The 23,685-nt window shown below is 43.3% G+C and overlaps 1 protein-coding gene across 1 annotated transcript in view; it reads left to right on the forward strand.

Moving 5' to 3' along the window:
- Positions 1-23,685, forward strand: part of BCO2 (beta-carotene oxygenase 2) — a 303,719-nt gene that overhangs the window by 196,329 nt on the left and 83,705 nt on the right. The window contains exons 8-11 of the mRNA XM_082274647.1: positions 2,334-2,501; positions 5,458-5,595; positions 9,276-9,458; positions 12,212-12,322. Coding sequence (XP_082130773.1) covers positions 2,334-2,501; positions 5,458-5,595; positions 9,276-9,458; positions 12,212-12,322 — 600 coding nt within the window. The remainder of the gene's footprint in view (positions 1-2,333; positions 2,502-5,457; positions 5,596-9,275; positions 9,459-12,211; positions 12,323-23,685) is intronic.

Below are 23,685 nucleotides of genomic sequence, written 5' to 3' on the forward strand. Positions count from 1 at the left end.
AGACCTGCAATCTTACATAGAAGGATCACAGGCGCTCTGTGATCATTCCAGAGAGAAGAACGGTCAGCTGTATTAACAACAGCTGACCGTCCTTCTCTCTCAGCGGGGAACGATCGCGGGTGCTAGGCGGCAATCCGAGTCCCCGCTGCTAAGTGGGGGCGGGAGCGTGCCGGCGGCAGTGAGCGCTCGCCCCCTAGCTGCAGGCGCGCGACCGACATATACCTACGTCGGTTTTTGCAGGAGGGGCTGCCCTTAAGTGGTTAAAAAAAGGACAGCTGATATACGTAGCAGTTACTTTCTGGAGTCCATCTGCCCTTAGCTCAGGCATGCATTATGGACTTCTATTTTGACCTAGGTCGGAAACCAGGCAGCAACTGAAGAAATGTAAAAGAAAATTTAAAACAAGTAAAAATCAGCTTCCAGATTTTATTGCCAGAGCCTAATTGAACAAGCTGAGGTTAGAAAACCAATAAGATATGTAGCGCCAAAGGATAAGGTAATGAAACAAAGTGAATATCAAGTGTCTTACAAACACAAATCCATAAATAAATAAGTGAGTACCACAATAAACATCAATACATGAATAGTGAGTACCACAAAAAAAGTGCAAGTGCTTTAGATCACGTGATAACGGATAATATGAATCCAGGTGATAAAAAACTATAACTGTGATTATTAATAACTGAATAAAGAATATCACAATAAAGTGCCCATGCTAATAAATAATAATTGAGTGAAATGTCATCAGCAAATGGTGCAAAGTTCATAAAAATAGGTGATCCTTTCTGTGCTGTGCAGATATCAGGTGACCAGGTGCTGGTGCTTTCAATTCTTAGGGTGACTTATGCTGGCCATACACGCACAGAATTTCGGCCGTTTGCAGACTGAACAATTATTCGTCGGTCGAAAGCAAGTTGGCCACTAACTTACAGAATAAACTCTTTTACATAATCGTTTTCATGATCATAATGATCGTTCAATAACATGCACAATACGAGTCAGAATATTATTTTCGTTTCAATTTTACCATACACATAGAAACTTTTTTAGAAACGATAAAAGTTTTCGCTATGGATCCATCGACATTAGCCGGGCACATGATCGAAATCGTCGGTAAATTTGTGTTCACTAACGGCCCGATTTTCGAACGATCTTTCCTAAAACGACCATTTTCGGCAGAAATTCTGTGCGTGTATGGCTAGCATTAGTGCATTAGTGATAATGTTGGCCGCTCACCTCCTGGTTTGGCTCACAGATTATAATGAGCCAAACCCGCTTTTTGCACACACCCAGGTGCTAATGAATAATGGGTAGGCTGCTTCCTCCTGTCCTCCCTCTGGGTGGGAATGCCTCAGGTGGGATATGGTGGCCAAGCTTGCCGTGTCAGTGACACAGTAACAGGGATGAAGTGGTCACTTCCTCATAACCGTCTCTCCACCGTCATACATGGGTACATGTGTAAAATAAACAAAGCAATCTAGTGCTCTCTGTATACTCCGATTTATTAGGGTGAAAACCACATAAAAAACTCACATGGGATGGCACTCGGCCAGTGCTAGCATAGACAGCAGTATTGTGTGCTACAGCGTGTGCAGGCTCATCCCCCGTACGCGTTACGTCGAATCCACGACTTCCTCAGCTTCATATTATCCGTTATCACGTGATCTAAAACACTTGCACTTTTCTTGTGGTACTCACTATTCATGTATTGATGTTCATTGTGGTACTCACTTATTGATTTATGGATTTGTGTTTGTAAGACACTTGATATTCACTTTGTTTCATTACCTTATCCTTTGGCGCTACATATCTTATTGGTTTTCTTATGATTTGTACTTTATGTAAGCAGCCTTAGGTACCCTCATTTGGCGATCCCAGCCAACTATTGGGGTTTTATTGATTTCTGTCTTTAGAGGTCAGCGCTGATTTACCATTTATATATACTACAAGCTGAGGTTAGAAGCTGATTGGTTTATATGCAGTGAGCCTAATTTTGCACTCTCCAGCTTTAGTAAAAAAAACATTGGGACTGATGTAGTAATGGCAAATAGATTGTTCACCATGCAAGGAAATTTCCCCACAGCTTGGTGAGTGTGGTGAAATTTCAGTTTTCAATGACTACCTAATCATGTGCAAGGAAAAGAACAGCGATTTTGCTTGCATGTAATTGGATGATGAAAGTCGGTAGAGCTTCACTTCATTCACTAAGCTCAAGGAAAGATTCCCTTGCAAAGTGCAACTTCCCTGGTAAAGTGAACAATATATTTGCCTTTACTAAATCATCCCCTTTACCATCATGGTGAGATTTCTTCAGCATCTTTTCTCTGCTACAGCTTCATCCCGTGAAGTTCCATACCAAAGCCTTTGCGATGTTTCATCAAATCAATGCCTATGAAGACCAAGACTGCATTGTGCTTGACCTCTGCTGTCAGGATAGTGGGGATGCGATACATCAGTTTCAGCTGCAAAACCTGCGCAAATCTGGGATAGCGCTGGATAAGGTATTGACTTATAGAATTAAAGACTGTATTTATAATTGACACTGCAATCCAGAATGGCTGACATTATTAAAGATGTGAAGAGAAATATCCAATAAAAGTTATTTTGAGATCAGGGCAGTAATGGTGAACCTCAAAGTTGAACTCTAGGAAAACAGCTGAATACAAAATTGAAATACATATATTGGAGATGTTTTGTTTGCCAAATGAATTGGACATCTGTCCATCCAGTCCTGAGATTTAAACAACTCTGCCACACAGCACAGCCCTGTCTGGCAGGACAGCAGCTCTGAATTTCTATTTACAATTAAGTAATACCTACAAGTCTTGTCACTGCGATTGAGGAGTAAAAGGAGAAGATATAGACACCTTTGCAGTACAAATGATTGGCTTCTAGTTCTGCTTCTCCCTCTCCCAGTCTGAGTTCTACTGTGCAGGGGATTACAAGAAACAGATTACAGCTGAAGTCCAAGTACTTACACTGCGTGCATAAGTGTAATCATTTACTAATGAATACATAACTGTATTAATTTGCAACTTTAAAGCTGAACTGCAGGAAATAGTTTTTGCCAAGTAGAGTCATGTGCCTTCTTTCGTAAATCTTTGTGTCATTTGCACATTCCTTCCAGTGCAGGAGCTTCCTGTAATAAAGACCGGTCACTGCTGCTCTCTCTCTCTCTGCAGGATGACTGGTCTTATCTCCGCCCCCTCCTGTAGTTTTCTGTGGGCAGCCTGTAGTGGGTGGAGCCTGCTGAGTCCCTCAACTGCTCTGCTCTTTGCACAGGCTATGAACAGCAGAGTGATGATTTCACTGCTACTTTTACAAAGTAATAACTGAGTCTGCAAATACATTTAGGGCAGACAAATTTGATTTACTAACACACCGTTATATGTGTTAATAAGTGCACCTCCAAAGAATGGAAGAGAAAAGTAAAATAAAAAGTCCCATAAAACAATGCCCTGTTTGCCTGAAAAGAAATCCAGGAGCAGCTGAGCTAAGGTGACACCCACAAGCAAGTGCACACAGGAGGCTTACAGGATTGCCAGTGACCCCCCTTATACAGGGTGGTCAAAGCTTGCTTCAATGGCCAGGGATGGATCACAAAGAAGGAAAGGACACCAGCACAGGGAACTCCCGGTAGCAATAAAGATATATCTGATAATCAGATGAACACTGCTTGCTCTCAGCAGACCAAGGTAGAGGTAGAGGCCTGGTGACACCTCTATAGAGGAGGAGACAGCCGCTCCCCTCCCTCTGGGACTCCACTATCCAGCCGAAAGACCCTGAGCACATGCGTTCCTGCCATTTATATTAGGGATAGACCGATTATCGGCAAGGCCGATATATCAAGGGCCGATATGCACTTTCCCTGATATATCACTATCGGCCCCGATTCAGAAGTGGTTAATAGCTATCTGGAGTTCAACTTCTTATCTAAACGGCAGTAGAAAGCTATAGCTGTAGAAGAAATTTTTCAGCATTTTTGCAGTAACGTTTTTCAGCGTTTTTCAGCTGTAGTGTTTTCTAGCTTTTTAAACAAAACTATACTCCCACAAAAGCATATGGCTCAAAAACACAGATAAACACAGAATAGCTGCGTTTTCCAGCCTTATTTGGCGTTTTTAACCGGTTGCCGACCGCCGCACGACTATATACTGCGGCGGTCAGCCCCGGCCAGGCAGAGTGACGTATGGATACGTCACTCGCCTGTCACTGACTTGAGAGCCAATTGCGGGCGGGCGCGCGCCCGCCGGGGCACGCGCCCGCCACGGCTCGTTCACAGACAAGTCAGTGCGTGTGACCGGCGGACTCGATGTCCGCCGGTCACACTACGATCGCTCCGGTGAAGGGAGAAAGGCGGACGGCTTATGTAAACAAGCCGCCCGTCATTCTCCCTGGTGTAAAAATGAAGATCAGACGGTTCTACTACGTAGGACCGTTGATCTTTGTTTTTACACCAATAGCCATGTCCCTATACAGTTAGAATCACGCCCCTAGGACACACTTAACCCCTCCCTCTCCAATAAAGTTAACCCCTTCCCTGCCAGTGTCATTTTTGCAGTAACAGTGCATATGTATAGCACTGATTACTGCAGTAATGTCACTGGTAACCCCAAAAGTGTCAAAAATGTCAGTCAAGGGTCCGATCTGTCCGCCGCAATGTCGCAAAAAAAAAAATCGCAGATCGCCGCCATTACGCGTTAAAAAAAAAAAAACACCAAAAATGACAAAAATCTTTCCCTTTGTTAGTAAACGCGATAACTTTTGTGCAAACCAATCAAAATACGCTTTTTGCGATTTTTTTTTTTACCAAACATATGTAGCATAAAACAAATTGGCCGAAAATGTTAAAAAATTTAGATTTTTACATTTTTTTGGGGGAATTTCATATAAAAAAATGTGAAAAATATTGTTATTTTTGCAAAATTGACGCTCTTTTTTTGTTTATAGTGCATGATCAAAAAATCGCACAGGTGATCAAATACCACCAAAAGAAAGCTCTGTTTGTGGGAAAAAAAGGACGTCAAATTCGTTTAGGTACAGCGTCGCACGACCGCGCAATTGTCCGTTAAAGTCACGCAGTAAAAAATCGCAAAAAACCCCCTGGTCTTTTAGCAGCCAAATCCTCCGGGGCTTAAGTGGTTAAGCTTTTATCAGAGTAAGAGCGTTTTTACAACTGAAAAACTCACTAGTTCTGTGTTTTTTACCAGCCAGAAAACTGCCCTGCCAAAAACTGCTGAGAACAGCCTATGTGTGCATGGTCACATAGGATAACATGCAGGGGAGTATACTGACTGCAGAAAAAAACATCTGAACATAAAAATAGCAGCTGTAAAAACTTGCAATGTGCATGAGGCCTAGGAGTGAATGTTTCTGGGTTGCACCTGTGCAGCTTTCAGTGTTCTTTATGAAGAAGTAATTGTCTTTTATAATCTAAAATCCATCTATTTTCACCAGGTTTATAATGCAGTGTCCAAGTCTTTCCCTCGCAGATTTGTGCTTCCTCTCAATATTGACTCTGACACACCACAAAATATAGACATGAATCCTCTAGAATATACAACTGCCACTGCTGTAAAACAGGACCTTGGAAAGGTAAGTTATAGGTGGATATTGGAGGCCATACCATACATGTGACTAGTATGTTTTTTTTTTGTTGCTATTATTCAGTAAAATAAACTACTGTTCACAGCGGAGGGCAGGTCATTAAATTACCTTTCTTTGGATGGATATAATAGTATAAATATAATAAATATAATAAATATAAATACATAAATGGATATAATATAATTATAAATAGATATAATAGTATAAATATAATAAATATAAATACATAAATGGATATAATATAATTATAAATAGATATACAGTAAAACCTTGGATTGCTAGCATAATTCGTTCCGGAAGCATGCTTGTAATCCAAAGCACTCTTATATCAAAGCAAATTTCCCCATAAGAAATAATGGAAACTCGGATGATTCGTTCCACAACCATTTATTCATAAGTCCTTCAGTTTATAGTCCATATAAAAAGATTATAGCATTGCGATAGGTTATATAACCATAAAATGTCCATCCACAAATAGCCCCTTCCACAAGGGGATTAGAAGCAAAATCCAGTAGGAGCTACAGAGTATCAAAGAGAAGAGAGGCGCCTCTAAGTGTAGCAATATGGTTCCATTTAATGAAGGTACAACATTTAGCAACTCACATGGTTAATGAATAAAACAGGCACATCTAAGTATGCAGGCATCCGGGGTAAAGCTGTACCCATGGACTATCTTCTGCACCACCGGCTGCCAGTCTGTAATCCTGACCGGGAAGACCACCCTGCAGTAAAGGGATCTGAAAGTGAGGGGCAGCATGGAAGGGATGACGTAGATGGCGGTGAGGAGGATGGTCTATGTGGACAGCTTTAGCCTGGATGCCTGCATACTTAGGTGTGCCTGTTCCAATCATCAACCATGTGAGTTGCTAAATGTTGTACCTTCATTAAATTTAACCATATTGCTACACTTAGAGGCGCCTCTCTTCTCTTTTATAATCAGCTGTGACTTGAGGCTACTTGTATATCAAGACATCGCTTGTAAACCAAGTCAAAATTTATTTGAAAATTTTTCTTGTCTTGCAAAGCGCTCTTAAACCAAGTTACTCTCAAACCAAGGTTTTACTGTAATAGTATAAATATAATAAATATAAATACATAAATTGATATAATATAATTATAAATAGATATAATAGTATAAATATAATAAATATAACTACATAAATAGATATATTATAATTATAAATGGATATAATAGTATAAATATAATAAATATAAATACAAATAACACAAGCCAACATCTTCGGGGAAATTACTAAGTTCTGGATGGGCAAGCCAGGAAAATCAGGTCTTAAATCTTCAGTATGCATGTATAATAAATTCCAGAAGTAAGGGTTCAATAAGCCAAAATATTCACTATCACTTCTTCTCTATCTGCTTATGATTTTTCACTTCAACTTCAGACCACTGTGGAGGACTCATTTATTGCAGCGGTTTAAAAAGCAATATTGATGTATAAAGTGTAATAACTGTAGGGAAAACCCCAAAACTCATGGGTTTCAGTAACATTTTGACCGTTGAAGCCAGATTGAAAATTATATTTATTAGACAAACATGTAGGTAGAAAGACTTGTTTGGAGAGCAATTCAGTCACATTACATTCTATTGGTTTGAACTTTAAAAATAATTGCTCTAGCTGGCTAAGGCACCTAATACAATTTATACATTCTGAAGTGGGTGGCACCTATCTATCTAAAGTTTCTTTGAAGTCACATCTGATATGCGGATGGTCATTAACATAGACTTCCAAGTCGTTTGGCTCCTTGGAGGTACAGGTCTTCAAAATCCTAGATAGCAATCTAACAGCTGGAGGTGTAAATGGCTTTTGAACACAACAGCTGTTATACAATATGACTTCTCACAACATATACATCCAATATATCTGCTTAACCACTTGCCGACCGTCGCACGACTATTTACTGCGGTGGTCAGCCGCTCCTGGGCAAATGGACGTAGGGCTACGTCGCTCGCCCAGGAGCCTGTAGGGGGCGAGCGTGCGCCGCCGGAGGCGCGCTCCCGCCCCCCGCTCATTCACATGGATCCCTGCATGTGTGACCGGCAGCTCCGATGTCTGCCGGCCACTCGCGATCTCCCGCAGGAGAGGGAGAAAGGCAGACGGCTGATGTAAACATTCTCCCTGATGTAACTGCAGAGACTATACGATCCTGCTATGTTGGATTGTATGTCTCTGTGGTTACATCACAAGGCAAGCCCCCCCCCCCCTACAGTTAGAATCACGCCCCTAGGGATACATTTAACCCACTGATCACCAATAAAGTTAACCCCTTCCCTGCCAGTGTCATTTTTACAGTATCTGTGCATATTTATAGCACTGATTACTGTAGTAATGTCACTGATACTCCCAAAAGTGTCAAAAATGTCAGTCAGAGGTCCGAACTGTCCGACGCAATGTCGCAGTCCCGCAAGAAAATCACAGATCGCCGCCATTACTAGTTAAAAAAAATAAATAAAAATTACATAAATCTTTCCTGTAGTTATTAAACGCAATAACCTTTGCGCAAACCAATCAAAATACACTTATTGCGATTTTTTTTTTACCGAAAATATGTAGCAGAAAACAAATTGGCCTAAAATGTTAAAAATTTTTGATTTTTAAATTTTTTTTGAGAATTTCATTAAAAAAATGTGAAAAATATTGTAATTTTTTCAAAATTGTCGCACCTTTTTTGTTTATAGCGCAAAAAATAAAAATCGCACAGGTGATTAAATACCACCAAAAGAAAGCTCTATTTGTGAGAAAAAAAGGACATCAATTTCATTAGGGTACATGACTGCGCAATTGTCCATTAAAGTCACGCAGTGCCGAATCGCAAAATAGGGCCTGGTCTTTGAGCAGCCAATCCTCTGGGACTTAAGTGGTTAATCATAAATACATGTTTGATAATCATAAATAAATGTTTGATAAATAAAATGGCTGCTTCCCTTTTCCTCATCAATAACCAAATTAAATCATTCCATTTTCAGTTAAAGTGCAACAAAACTAGTACCAAATCCAGTTACTTTGAGATACTTTGAGATGCACAAGCCTCATAAAGTAAGCAAAAAAGGAATTTTATCTTTCCTGGCAAAGCCAAATACTCCTTTATTTATGTCTCAAAAACTCCCCCCTTCCAGACACTGCAGCTCACAGTGGGAGGGATTTAGCAACAGAGGCAGGGCTGTCAATCTAGAAAGCAGTTGACAGGACTAGGTGTGGCCAAGTGCTGATTGACAAGTGACAGGATACAGTGACAATGTTGATGGCCACGCCTCCCGCAACATTTATATAATCTTCTGTTGTGCAAGTGTACATAAAAGTGACAATTCTGCTCTGAATTCAGGAGCATTGTAGCATTGTTGCCACACCATTACAGGAAGATGCATTGGGTAGACTACGCTAGCAAGCTCAACAGTTGGGACATTGCAGGGGGGGGGGACTAAAAAAAATAACCGTAATTGCAAATGCACTTATAGTTAAGTGCTATAGAACATATTTTTTTAATGGGAGGCCATTGTTCTACCTAAACTGTGTTAAGGTCAATCAATATAAGATTTTTAATGGACTTCTATGGTTGAATTAATTTAGCACATCATCATTGCGGTTTGTTATTGTACAAAATCTGAGGCTTTCTATATAGGTAGTAGTAAGATAAAATCTGTCATTTTCCTAGGTGTGGTGTACCCATGAGAACTTGTACAATGAAACATTAGAAGAGGTTGGGGGCCTTGAATTCCCAGCTATTAATTACTCCAGATACAACACCAAAAAGTACCGCTATTTTCATGGATGTGGACTTCAGCATCTTGTTGGAAGCAGCCTTATTAAAATGGATGTGGTGACCAGGGAAATGCAGGTGCAAATATTTTTTTTTCCTTTTTAGGATGCTGGAGAAAATGAACCTAGTTATTTAATTTTTAATAATCTTACATATTTTTTTTTTATAATTTCGCCATCATTTAAAGTATAGCATGGCATCTTTAGTTACTATAAATTAAAGTGTACCTGATTTTGTAGTAACAATACTAAATTGGCACTTAGTGATTTATTTAGGTTTTGTGCTGCCCTAGGCCTGACTAAACTCATGCAGCCCCTAATGTAAATATAATACACCCTTCGGTCAAGGCCAAACCCCTTCCTGTTTAAGACCTGCCCTGTCATCTGTAAGCCACACCCCTTCCTCTTTAGGCTCCACCTTTTCCTTCACTGATCTCAGCATGTACAGTCTGTCTGAGAGTGATAGGACTCATCGCTGAGGCAGGCTTGTACATGCTGATATCTCACTTACAAAAATAAATATTAACAACTTTACCAATATTAACATAAAGCATATAAGTGCCCATCAGGGCAGCTTTATTAGTGCCCATTAGTGCATCCTCATCAGTGCCCATCACTGCAGCCTATCAGTGCAGCCTATCAGTGCCCATCAGAACAGTCCCTTCAGTGCAGCCTATCAGTGCCCATCACAACAGTCCCTTCAGTGCAGCCTATCAGTGCCCATCAGTGAAGCCTATCCGTGCCCATCAGTGCAGCTTATCAGTGCCCATTAGTGCATCCTCATCAGTGCAGCCTATCAGTACCTATCAGTGCCCATCAGTACAGTACCTTCAGTGCAGCCTATCAGTGCCCATTAGTGCAGCCTCACCAATGCCCATTAGCGCAGCATATCAGTTCTGCCTTATCAGTGCAGCTTATCAGTGCCCATCAGTGACGTCTCATCAGTGCCCATCAGTGATCCTCATCCGCGGAGCCTCATGAGTGCCTATCAGTGCAGTTTATAATTGCCCATCAGTGGCCATCAGTGCAACTGCTACCTCATCGGTGGCCATCAGTGCTGCCTCATCAGTGCCGACTCATCATTGGCCATCAGTGCAGCCTCATTAGTTTGTAAAGAGATTTTTATCATAGGATTATTTCACTTATTTGTATAATTACTAGGAAGTCCCTAGTCAATATACAAATAAGTGAAATAATAAGTGGCAGAAAACAGTACAAATATCTCATAAATATCTTACAAGATAGGAGTAATATTACTAATCCAATGACATATTGTAATAGCACATTATGATATAATACGATATAGGTGAGCAGGTCCAAGATATTATCGCATCATATACAGTTAAAGTCTTAATTGTATATGATGCAATTAAATATGCTCGCTCGAGAATCATTCTTTAATCCTATTTAAAGAAATTAAATGAATGATATATGTTGAAATTATGCGTGCCAACTTGGAGCTTCCCGCCCCTCTTCTCTACATATCGTAACTTCCTCCCTAGACTGATTTGCTTCCTGGACCCTGCCCCCCAGCCCAGTCGGCTCCATAAGACTGGCGCTACACACAATAAAAGTGTAGTACAAGCCGGCAGGGACACTTTTCATGCAGGAGTCGGGAGAGGCCTGGGCCTTGTCGGCCTAGGCTAAGATACAGCGTTGGTGGCACTTACATGTCATAGTGCCTTCCCATTATTGCTTTATGGTACAATTTTCTTTTAGAGTGACTCAGTTATGCAAGAAAAGACTACTGATTGTATGAATGAGTACAAACTTTTTAAGGTAGCAAATTGGTCCTATTGGTCTTGCTGTAACTCCCTCTGTAACCTGCAGGACTGAGCTCACAAATTTGACCGCTCATTTCTGCTTCTGCATTCATTTATTGCTATTCACTGATATTTTAAGTAAGTGTAGACATATGTGGGGTAAGACACCACTCAAAACCAACCCAGCGCTTCAGACCTCATGCTGTGTATGACCTCAGCCTGCTCTGCTCTGGCCACACCCCCTGACATGTTTCACTCCCCCTACCGGGGCTTAGACCTCTGTAAACAAGCCTCGGTAGGTGGGATATAACATGTCAGGGGGCATATTCAGAGCAGCGCTGGCTAATGCCCCGTACACACGTTCCGATAATCGTACGATAAAACTCGCTTTGGCCCTGATCGCACGATAATCTGATTGTTAGTACACAGCTTTCGACAGCCGATCACAACAGTTCGTCCAACAAAATCCGAAGGGACAAACAGGAAAACTTATGTCGTACGATAGCCCGCAAACGACAATCGTTTCATCAGTACACTATGCTTCCGCTAAAAATCGATCGACAAAGACCGCGCATGATCAGAAACACTAAAATAGCATGGAAAAAGCCTGGCTGCCATTGTTTTTGTTTTGCACCATCTGATACGTAGCTAAGCAACCAGGAAGCTTTTCCCAAATCGTATGACAAAAATCATACGGTTTGTACGCATTGTTGAATTCGATATTAGTATCATGCAGCAAAATGCGAACGATAAGTCGTCCGATTATCTGAACGTGTGTACGGGGCTAAAGGCAATGAGCAGCTAAATCAGCATCCGAAGCACAGGGTTGGTTTTCAGCAGCATCTTACCCACATATGTGCACGCTTCTGAATTAGTGCCTGATGCCTGCTTCCACTTTCTGAATACCGGTAGGGACACCTGTTTACCTCCAGCTTTGAGCAGCTTTTCAAGTCCACACGTGATTACATATTTTAAGTAGGATGCAAATATGTCCCCATGTCACATTATCATTGATGGTGACATTGTATATTTATTGTGTTGGTCACATGTATTTGTTTTTGGTTATAAGATTTGGCAAGAAGATGGTTTCTATCCCTCGGAGCCAGTGTTTGTGCCTAGTCCAGATTCTACTGAAGAAGATGATGGAGTTATTCTTTCAGCTGTAGTCACTCCCCGTCAGGTAGGATTGCACTGCAAACAGCTCAACGACAAAGTAATGTACAGTTGTAAATATATATATATATATATATATATATATATATATATATATATATATATATATACACATACATATATACACACACACACTGCTCAAAAAAAAAGGATCATCTTGAAAACACATCAGATTTCAAAGGGTGACAAATATTATACTGGGTAATGTGTTAGGAACTAAAGGATGCCACATCGTTTGATGGAAATGATAATTATCAACCTAAAGAGGGCTGAATTCAAAGACATTCCCCAAAAATCAAAGTACAAAAAAAAAAAGATGCTGCAGGTTAGTCCATTTTGCTGAAATTTCATTGCAGCAACTCAGAATGGTACTCAGTAGTTTGTATGGCCCCCATGTGCTTGTATGCATGCCTGACAATGTTGGGGCATGCTCCTAATGAGACGACGAATGGTGTCCTGGGATATTTCCTCCCAGATCTGGACCAGGGCATCACTGAGCTCTTGAACAGACTGAGGTGAAACCTAGCAGCGTCGGATGGAACGAAACATAATGTCCCAGAGGTGTTCTATTGGATTTAGATCAGGCGAGCATGCGGACCATTCAATGGCATCAATTCCTTCATCCTCCAGTAACTGGCTGCATACCACATGAGGCATTGTTGTGCACAAGGAGGAACTCAGAGCCCACTACACCAGCGTAGGGTCTGACAATGGGTCCAAGGATTTCATCCTGATGATACCTAGTGGCAGTCAGGGTGCCATTGTCTGGCCTGTAGAGCTCTGTGAGTCCCTCCATGGATATGCCTCCCCAGACCATCACTGACCCACCACTAAACTGGTCGTGCTGAACGATGTTACAGGCACAATAACATTCACCACAGCTTCTCCAGACCCTTTCACTTCTGTCACATGTGCTCAGGGTGAACCTGCTCTCATCTGTGAAAAGCACAGGGCGCTATTGGTGGACCTGCCAATTCTGATGTTCAGTGGCAAATGCCAATCAAGCTCCACGGTGCCAGGCAGTGAGCACAGGGCCCATTAGAGGACGTCGGACACCTCAGGCCACCCTCATGAAGTCTGTTTATGATTGTTTGGTCAGAGACCTTCACACCAGTGGCCTGCTGAAGGTCATTTTGAAGGGCTCTGGCAGTGCTCATCCTGTTAATGCTTGCACAAAGTAGCAGATACCGGTCCTACTGATGGGTTAAGGACCTTCTACGGCCCTGTCCAGCTCTCCTAGAGTAACTTCCTGTCTCCTGGAATCTTCTCCATGCTCTTGGGACTGTGCTGGGAGACACAGCAAACCTTCTGGCAATGGCACCTATTGATTTGCAATCCTGGAGGAGTTGGACTGCCTGTGCAACCTCTATAGGGTTTAGGTATCACCCTATGCTACCAGTAGTGACACTGACCCTAGCCAAATGCAAAACTAGCAAAAACAGTCAGAAAAGATGAGTAGGTAAAAAAAATGTCAGTAGCCTCCAATTGTAAAAACCATTCCTGTTTTGGAGGCCCTCTCGTTGTTGCCCATCTAGTGCACCTGTTGTCAATTTCATTAACACCAAAGCAGCTGAAACTGATTACCAACCCCCTCTGCTACTTAACTGACCAGATCAATATCTCAGGAGTTGAATTGACTTGGTGCTATACTCTGAATAAAAAGTGTTCCTTTATTTTTTTTGAACAGTGTATATATTACACATATATACAGTATGTGTATATGTTATGTATGCATAAAAAACATATAGTTCACTGAAAACTGTTGGCTATATTTAACAAGCCACTGGGGAGACCACTTATGTTATGCAAGGCATTGTAACCCCTACATTCTGGTTAATACAAATTTTCCAGCATCACTGGTTAAGAAAGCTTTGCACAAATTAGGCCCAGAAAGGCTCAGATCACAAATCTTTAAGCCTTCATGCATTCAGCGTGCAGAACCTGTGTAATGACCAGTGTTGGTAGTAACTGCGTTTAAGTAAACGGCGTTACTTAACGCAGTTACTTTTGAGGGTAACGAGTAATCTATCAGATTACTCGTTCTCTCATTGTAACGCCGCTGCCGGTACTTTCGGCTGCGTTACCGCAATTACATCTACCGCCACTAGATGGCAGTAGATGTAATTGTAATTCCCCCTCTCCTCTATGACCGAGGACGAGAGAGGAGGAGGAGGAGGAGACTGTGAGTGAGCAGAGAGGACGAGCGCGGACTCCGGACTGAGTGAGTACAGCACGCCAAGCCCAGCAGCAGCCAGCCACCACCATCATCCCCAGCCACCACCACCATCATCCCCAGCCACCACCATCATCCCCAGCCACCCACCACCACCATCATCCCCAGCAACCACCATCATCCCCAGCCACCACCATTATCCCCAGCCACCCACCACCACCATCATCCCCAGCAACCACCATCATCCCCAGCCACCACCATCATCCCCAGCAACCACCATCATCCCCAGCCACCACCATCATCCCCAGCCACCACCATCATCCCCAGCCACCACCATCATCCCCAGCCACCACCACCATCATCCCCAGCCACCACCACCATCATCCCCAGCCAGCCACCACCACCATCATCCCCAGCCAGCCACCACCACCATCATCCCCAGCCAGCCACCACCACCATCATCCCCAGCCAGCCACCACCATCATCCCCAGCCAGCCACCACCACCATCATCCCCAGCCAGCCACCACCATCATCATCCCCAGCCAGCCACCACCATCATCATCCCCAGCCAGCCACCACCGCCATCATCCCCAGCCAGCCACCACCGCCATCATCCCCAGCCAGCCACCACCACCATCATCCCCAGCCAGCCACCGCCATCATCCCCAGCCAGCCACCGCCATCATCCCCAGCCAGCCACCACCATCATCCCCAGCCAACCACCAGCAGCAGCCAGCCACCACCATCCCCAGCCAGCCACCACCATCACCAGCATCCCCAGCCAGCCACCACCATCACCAGCAGCAGCAGCCGCCAGCCACCACCATCACCAGCAGCAGCAGCCAGCCACCAGCAGCAGCAGCCACCAGCAGCAGCAGCCAGCCACCTCCAGCAGCAGCCACCAGCAGCAGCCAGCCACCAGCAGCCAGCCAGGCAGCACTGCAGCAGCACAGGTACAAAAAAAAAATACGGTTACTCACAGTCAGGACAGGAGGGCTCGGGACTCAGACCCCCACCACCAGTGTGCCACACCACCACCAGCCACTACCAGCAGCCATACACTCCAGGCAGCAGACGCAGGTACCACTCAGCAAATACCACTCAGGTACCAGTGTACCACGCAGCCAGCCAGTACCACTCAGCAAATACCACTCAGGTACCGTACCAGTGTACCACGCAGTTACCACTAAGAAAATACCACGCAGGTACCACTCAGCAAATACCATGCAGGTACCACTAAGCAAATACCACGCATACAAGGGGCATACAAGTTATTTGACATATTTGATTATTTTTATAAAGTAACGCGATAGTTACTTTCCCTGGTAATTGAGTTACATCAGTAAAAAAGTAACTCAGTCACTAACTCAGTTACTTTTTGGGAGAAGTAACTAGTAACTATAACTAATTACTTTTTTTAAGTTACATGACCAACACTGGTAATGACATTCCCCAGAATCTGCTGCCACTGTGTACAGCTGCCTATTGAGATGCATTAGAAGAGGCAGCTGTATGCATTGTGCACCGGGGGTTGCATAAAGCGCCCGCATGCACACTGATGTATGCTCCAAATGCGCCCTATCTGCAGGTCCCGGGGATGTCATCACTGTCAATCTCTGCACACAGTGCGCCCTCCAAACAGCTGTACGCATTATGCAAGGGTACAGATCTTTACCTACAGTATGACTTTGTTTTTCAAAATCCATTGATTTAGGACAAAAATAACTGTTCTTTTTTTAAAATGAAATCCTTATCCTGGTGCATTAACTAAGAAAAGGGCAGAATAATTGTGCGCTACCCTTAAAAAAAACAAACAGTGATAAATCTATACAAGCTGCTTCTACCACCTAAATGTGTTCCCACATATATAAGATGAATAGATAAAAAACTATGTGATAGCGCTGCTAAAAAATAATAAACCACTTCTGGACCGGAAGATTTTCCCCCTTAATGACCAGGCCATACTTTGTGATTTGGCATTGCGTTACTTTAGCGGACAATTGCGCAGTCATGCGACGCTGTACCCCCAAAAAATTGATGTATTTGTTTTCCCACAAATAGAGCTTTCTTATGGTGGTATTTGATCACCTGTGCAATTTTTTATTTTTTACGCTATAAACAAAAAAAATAGCGACAACTGAAAAAAAAAAAAACAATATTTTTCACATTCTGCTATATGACATTCTCAAAAAAAATTAAAATTTAAAAAATAAAATGTTTTAACATTTTAGGCCAATTTGTTCTCTGCTACACATTTTTGGTAAAAAAAAATATCCCAATAAGCGTATTTTGATTGGTGTGCGCAAAAGTTATCGCGTCTACTAACTACGGGAAAGATTTATGTAACTTTTATTGCTTTTTTTTTACTATTAATGGCGGCGATCTGCGATTTTTAGCGGGACTGCAACATTGCGGCAGACAGATCGGACCCCTAACTGATATTTTTGACACTTTTGGGGGACCAGTGACTTACTTACTACAGTAATCAGTGCTAAAAACTGTTACTGTAATAATGACACTGGCAGGGAAGGGGTTAACATTTTGGGTGATCAAGGGTTAAATGTGAGCCTAGGGAAGTGATTCTGATTGTGGGGGGGCGTGGCTTGTGAAATGATCATAGAGACCTGTAATCCTATATAGAAGGATCGCCAGGGGCTCTATGATCAATCCAGGGAGAAGAACGGTCAGCTGTGTTTACAACAGCTGACCGTTCTTCTCTCTCAGTGTGGTAAAATATGTGAATCATTCCATGTGTCCACTCTTTAGATTATGTGCTGCAATCACCAGGTGAAGTGTCTGCTCACCTCCATGATTAACCCACTAGGGGTCTCAGGTAAGATAGATACACACTGCCATCTGGTCTCTAGATCACGCCACAATACTAGAGGTTACTCCAAATAAGCACCTCATTCACACAAGATGGAAATCACGTGTCTATCTATACTATCTATATTTTATTTATTATATTCTATGTTATCATATGTCTAGTATTGTTATTTAATTATTTTTTAGCAGCGCTATCACATTTTTTATCTATCCTGGTGTATTAGCTTTCTGAATTGATCCTATAGTATTTTTATGTATTTCTACAACTGTGTTTGCTGCTCTATTTGGGCAGAACTGGGTGTTAGGCATGGTGCACAGTGTATTTACAGTAAACTTGCTAGAGAAAGAAAAATGCATGTACAGTGTACGCGTTCAGCATAGCGGGAAGCAGAGGTGGGGGACTTGAGTCACATGACTTGACTTAAGTCACTAGTTTGAGGACTTGAGACTTGCTTGACTAAAATTAATAAAAGACTTGCCTTGACTTTGACTTGGTATTCATGACTTGAGACTTGACTTTGACTTAAAACTTAGGACTCGAAATGACTTTACTTTTTTAAGTTATTAAATATTTGCATTTTCTCAAGATGTGTTAAAGCAAAATGAATGTGCCTGTTATGTTTCTGATACCACAGTCACTTAAAACACCTCAGTGTGTTCTGATTTTAGGACACTGGCTATTTAACAATGGAAATACTTAACATGTTTTTAGTGACTGTGGTGTTGAAACATGACCGGACGGAGGATTTTGAGCTGTTTGCGCATTCAAAGTTTCTTTAATATGCCAATGTAGCAAGGTTTCCAGGCCTATGACCTGATGTGGGTCTGCCATTAGTACCGGAATCCTTTCGAGCCCATGTGAGCTGAGTCCCTGGGTGTGACAACTGAAGTAGCGAAAACTCCGGCATCTTTGTTTGTGGTTTTTATTTGATTTAAAGGGGATGGGAGAAGGGAAATAGTGGGATACTCCTTGAGGCTTTAACTAATTACAGTTGGGACTTCTATCCAAAAATGCCCGTTGGTGCTTTCTTGTCGCCAGCTGGCGCCAGGCAACGCTCACTGACTCTGAGAACACTCTGTATAACAGAAGAAGTGTTGAATTCCCAACATATAGTCCAGTAGATCCAAGACTGAGAACTGTAGAACTCCTGACACTGTTGTACTGTGAAAGTCACTGAATACTTTCCCCCGCCTGGCACAGCTTGAGGTAGTATATTGCAGAACTGTGTGTAACTGTCTCTGTAACTGGCTCACTCTGTACACTTCAGGGCCCAGACTGCCGGTGCCCCCTTTGACCTTGAACTCTTCAGGGTCCACCAAATATGTACCTTGGGGGTATATTTACAACTTCGGGGTCCTCTACCTAGGTACCCCCTTTACAGCTAGCTGACACTGGATTCCAAAACCTCTTCCGGATTGGTCCCCTCTGACTCTAGGCAGACCCCCAGGGACAATCCACAGTACTCACGAACTGTGTAGGCTTTCCTGGGACTGGACCCCTCTCGCTCTCCGCAGGTTCTCGGCACACCAGATCCCCTCAACTCAACTCAGCACTTTCTGGACTCTCAGGCGACACCCCGAGACATCCAGGAGACAGCCGCACTCTCCTTCCTGGGACTCTGCTCCCGCCAAAGCCACCATGCCACGCACTTTCCCCCAAACTTATACCCACTCCCAGAATCCTTTGCAGCCTAATCTGCCTTCTGGGGTAGTTACAAGCTGGGATGTGTCCCCTGATTGGGCTTCCCACATTGCCCTATGAGAAGCCTCTCACAGGAGCCACTGGGGACACTTCTCCCTTCAGCAGGCACATCTGGAAGCCCTGACACCCTACCTAAAAAATCACAGCCCTGCTGTTAGGCAGACAAGGCCCACTATAAATTTACCTAGCACCTACCTGTAGAGTGCTACACCAAGAAAAAAGCACTAAGCAGTTTTGTTAATGTTGAAAATAAAACAACATCTTTCCTGACCACTGACTTTTAACTGATTTAAAGGTGAAAATTGGGGTAGATCAGTATTTGTGACTTGACCAAAATAAATGACTTGACTTGACTTGACTTGCTTGACTTCTAGCAGGGACTCGACTTGACTTGCTTACTTTTCGCCACAGTAACTTGGGACTTGCTTGAGACTTGAAGGTTAAGACTTGAGACTTGCTTGTGACTTGCACATGTGTGACTTACTCCCATGTCTGGCAGGAAGTTGTACACTGGTAGAAGAAGGTGCACAGTAATTTTGCTGATACTGTGAAGTTGTGTGCTGGATTCCTTCCCCACACCAATGCTCCAGTTCATTTTTGACCTGCTATCAGCCTGTCCCAGTCCCCGTATAGCAGAGCTCAGACTGATAACCTGTGGAAAAAAGATATCTTAAAGGTGTGGATTTTGTTTCTCCAAATATATGTAGTGTGGATCCAGAAGTAATAGAAAGACAAGGGTGACCAGCGCTATGGAAGTGTATAGATAATATATAACAGACAGGTGTAAGCTGCCAGCAACAAAACCCCGAGGGGTTAAGATAATAGAAAGTGCAAAAGAAGTTGCCCCGGCGCTACCTCTATGTGACACCTTGTCACTTTAAATTATATGTCCCCTCCAATCACTCACACTATGGCACATATATTTTAAAGTGACAAGGTGTCACTTAGAGGTAGCGCCGGGGCAACTTCTTTTGCACTTTCTGGATCCAGAAGTAATCCCCATAATAGGTTACAAAATTTTCCTATCTTGGCCCATACTGATGATGCATCTCCTTTAACCACTTAACAACCGCCCGCCGCAGTTTTACTGTGGGAGTTCGGCTCTGTCCTATGAAACAAAGTAACTCTACGTCGTTTCCCAGGACCCCTAGCAAGGGCACGCGCATGTGCGAATTCGCCACAGGGAAAGCCGATCAGCGGGTCCGGCGACCTCGATTTCCCCTGGGCCCCAGCGATCACTCCCAGTGGAGACAGAACGGCGGTCTGTCTTTGTAAACATGACAGACCACTGTTCTGTCTCTGTGTTCATGCAGAAAGCCCATCCCCCACAGTTATAAAGCACCCCCTAGGGACACATTTAATTCTTTGCTTGCAACTCAAAGTTTCAGCTCCCTCCATAAATTTTCTATAGGATTAAGGTCTGGAGACTGGCTAGGCCACTCTATGACCATAATGTGCTTCTTCTTGACCCACTACTTTCTTTGCCTTGGCAGTATGTTTTGGGTCATTGTCATACTGGAAGACCCAGCCACCACCGATCTTCAGTGTTCTGGCTGAGGGAAGAAGGTTCTCATCCAAGATTTTACAATACATGGCCCCATTCCTTGGCCCCCTCAAATGCGGTAAAGTCGGCCTGTACCTTTGGCAGAGAAACAGCCCCAAAACATAATGTTTCCACCTCCGTGCTTGACTGTAGGGATGGTGTTCCTGGGGACATAGTCATTTTTCTTCCCCCAAACACGGCGGGGTAATGCCAAAGAGCTCAATTTTGGTCTCATCCAACCACATCACTTTCTCCCAATCCTTCTCTGAATCATTTAGATGTTCATTGGCAAGCTTTAGACGGGCCTGTACATGTGCCTTCTTGAGGAGGGGGGACGTTGCGGGGGCTGCAGGATTTCAATCCATGGTGACGTATTGTGTTACCAATGACTGTGGTCCCAACTGCCTTGAGATCATTTACAAGCTCCTCCCATGTTGTTCTGGGATGATCCCTCACTTTTCTCATGATCATTCTTACCCTATGAGGCAAAACCATGCATGAAGCTCCAGATCAAAGGCAATTGGTGGTTATTTTGTATTTTTTCCAACAGTTGTCTCCTTCTCACAAAGCTTCTTGCTAGTGGTCTTGAAGCCCATTCCAGCCTTGTGCAGGTCTACAATCTTGTCCCTGATGTCCTTTGACAGCTCTTTGGTCTTACCCATGATGGTGAGGTTTAAATGGAAGAAAGAGATTCTGTGAACAGGTGCCTTTTAAACACATAACAACAACTCGTGAGCACCTTGTTAAATTGACAGGACTAATCTGTGTACCACATGAGCACATACTGTAGCCAGTCTGTGGGAGCCAGAATTATTGTTGGTTGAAAGGGGATCAAATATTTACAGGGCTTCTGATAGAAATTGCGTAGCCCCATACAGACTACCTGACAGCCTCCCCCAAGAAAATAGATAGCGGCAATGCCCGCACTGGCTCCACGCTTGCACTCTCATAGTTACATTCACACACTGAGGACATACCAGGCCAAGGTACTCCACGCCTCCTTCTGTGCACAGCACCAGTCCTCCTTCGGGCACCATCCTTATGCCGGTATCCCATACGAATGTTTGATTCCTCTTCCCGGTCTGCTCCCGGATCTGCCCAACAGGTTCTCAGACAGCGGGTGAAGTAATCACGGCTGCGCACTTCTGCTCTTCAGCCAGCTCCATGGTGCTTCCCCCTTACACATGTCTCCCTCTCAGCCTAGGGTGCATTGCGGTAAACCCCGCCCATTAAGACAGTCATAAACCCTGGTGTGCTATTGGCTAGGTTTCCTCCACTGACCAACAAGAGTCCTCATTGGATACAGTGGGGAGACTCCCCAGACTCAACAGACACACCTGGAAATGTGACAGCTAGCTAACTGATAAGAAGACAGGGCCACATATGCATTTTCTTAGCACCTACTGTACCTAGGAGGGTGCTACACATGGATGCAGAGGGAGCTGACAGTGAATGGAAGAAGAAGCAAAGTTGCATAGATCAGGAAGCATTCTGGGGCAGAGAAGTGGGAATCTCAGCTATATAAAGCACTCTAAACTGCACTGGGACAAAAACGAAGGGATTTCCAGTCACTACTTACCAACCAGCCAGCAACCAGCCAAATTAACCTGTCTAACAGTATGCGTTAAAAACAGGGGTTTAGTTGCACACATTTGCAAATACATGCGTAAGCTGCAGGCCGCGCCAAGGCACCCTGATATCTGCAGTCCCTAACTCTACCTTTAAAGAGTCTCCACAATGGAAGCACATGCATTCTGATGAGATAGATGGAGGACAGGTGACTGGAGGGAGCCCACCCCTCCTTAAAGGCACAGGGTCACACTAAACACCCAGTACATAGCACAATGGCAGCAAAGGTGTCAGTGCGTTGCCTGACCAATATAAACGTTATACGATATTGCAAAAAGTGGTCACCTCCCCACCTATAACTGGTCTTGATAGTAAGGAGCACTGGAAGGGCAAACGCAGATCAAAAACGAAGGGATTTCCAGTCAGCTAACAGACAGCTCTGGAACTGATGTAACAGTAAATTCTTTACCCCATGGGAACGCAGCTGATCAGCTGTGACTGTGTCAGGCAGACAGAGAAAAGAGGGAGAGAGATGAAAAAAATATACAGGCTGGGACAAGGAGTATAGGAAGAACTGCAGGGAGAGTAACAAAGTTACAGAGATAACAAACTCAGGAGCAGAGCTAACATTAGAGCCAGTGCTGGGGGGGGGGGGGCACACAGGGAGGGGGATTAGTAAGGGACAACTGTCTCTTTCTTAGCATATAAAAACTGGCAGCAGGGTGAGGGGGAGAGAGCAGCTTTCCGCTGCTATAGGAAGATTTCTGTAAATGTTGTTCATCACAAACCCCCCTCCCTATGTGTTTTACTCGCTCATCTGCAACTCAATTTATAACATTTGTATCATGTGTTTTTTCTGGATTTTTGGTTTATAGTCTGCCTCTATCATTTAAAATACACCTATGATTACAATTATAGACCCTTTATTTCTTTGTAAGTGTGCAAACGTACAAAATCTCCAGGGAATCAAATAATAATTGTCCCCATTGTATATGCTTAATACTTACCAGTAGCAACTTAAAAGTCCCATTGTACTCATTCCTGATGTCTACTTTGAAGTATTCAGGTGCAACTACATTGCATCTGAGCACCACAAAGAAAAAATGCTATTTAATTAATTATTTAACATTCAAATGAATCTCACCCATGCCTCCATGCCTTATTTTACTGAGAATTGTGTAAAATTAAGTTAAAACAGCGCTAGCAACAAATAATGTAACAACAAATGGTGAAATTAATATAAACACAATAAGTGCTTTATACCATATAAAGTCTCTTAATAAAATTAATATTAAAGTGCTCAAGTGCAAGTCTTTGTTTCTTCAGTGCTGCAATATTTCATCCAAATTAAGGATCGCTCCGTTGGGACAGAAATGTGTTTCCCCGATATACGTCTTTTTGAAAACGCCCACAATCAGTGTGAAACGCGTTGACGTATTTCCGGCGTGGAGCCACGTAACGTCACTTCCGGTCGGGCTTCCTGGTCTCGGTGGAACGCATGCCAACAGCGGCGTTCCTGTTTGTCATATCGCTATTTTACTTGCTTGTTCTTGTGA

The sequence above is a fragment of the Pelophylax lessonae genome (assembly GCF_965119305.1).
Source record: "Pelophylax lessonae genome assembly, chromosome: 12".
In the NCBI taxonomy this organism is placed as follows: Eukaryota; Metazoa; Chordata; class Amphibia; order Anura; family Ranidae; genus Pelophylax; species Pelophylax lessonae.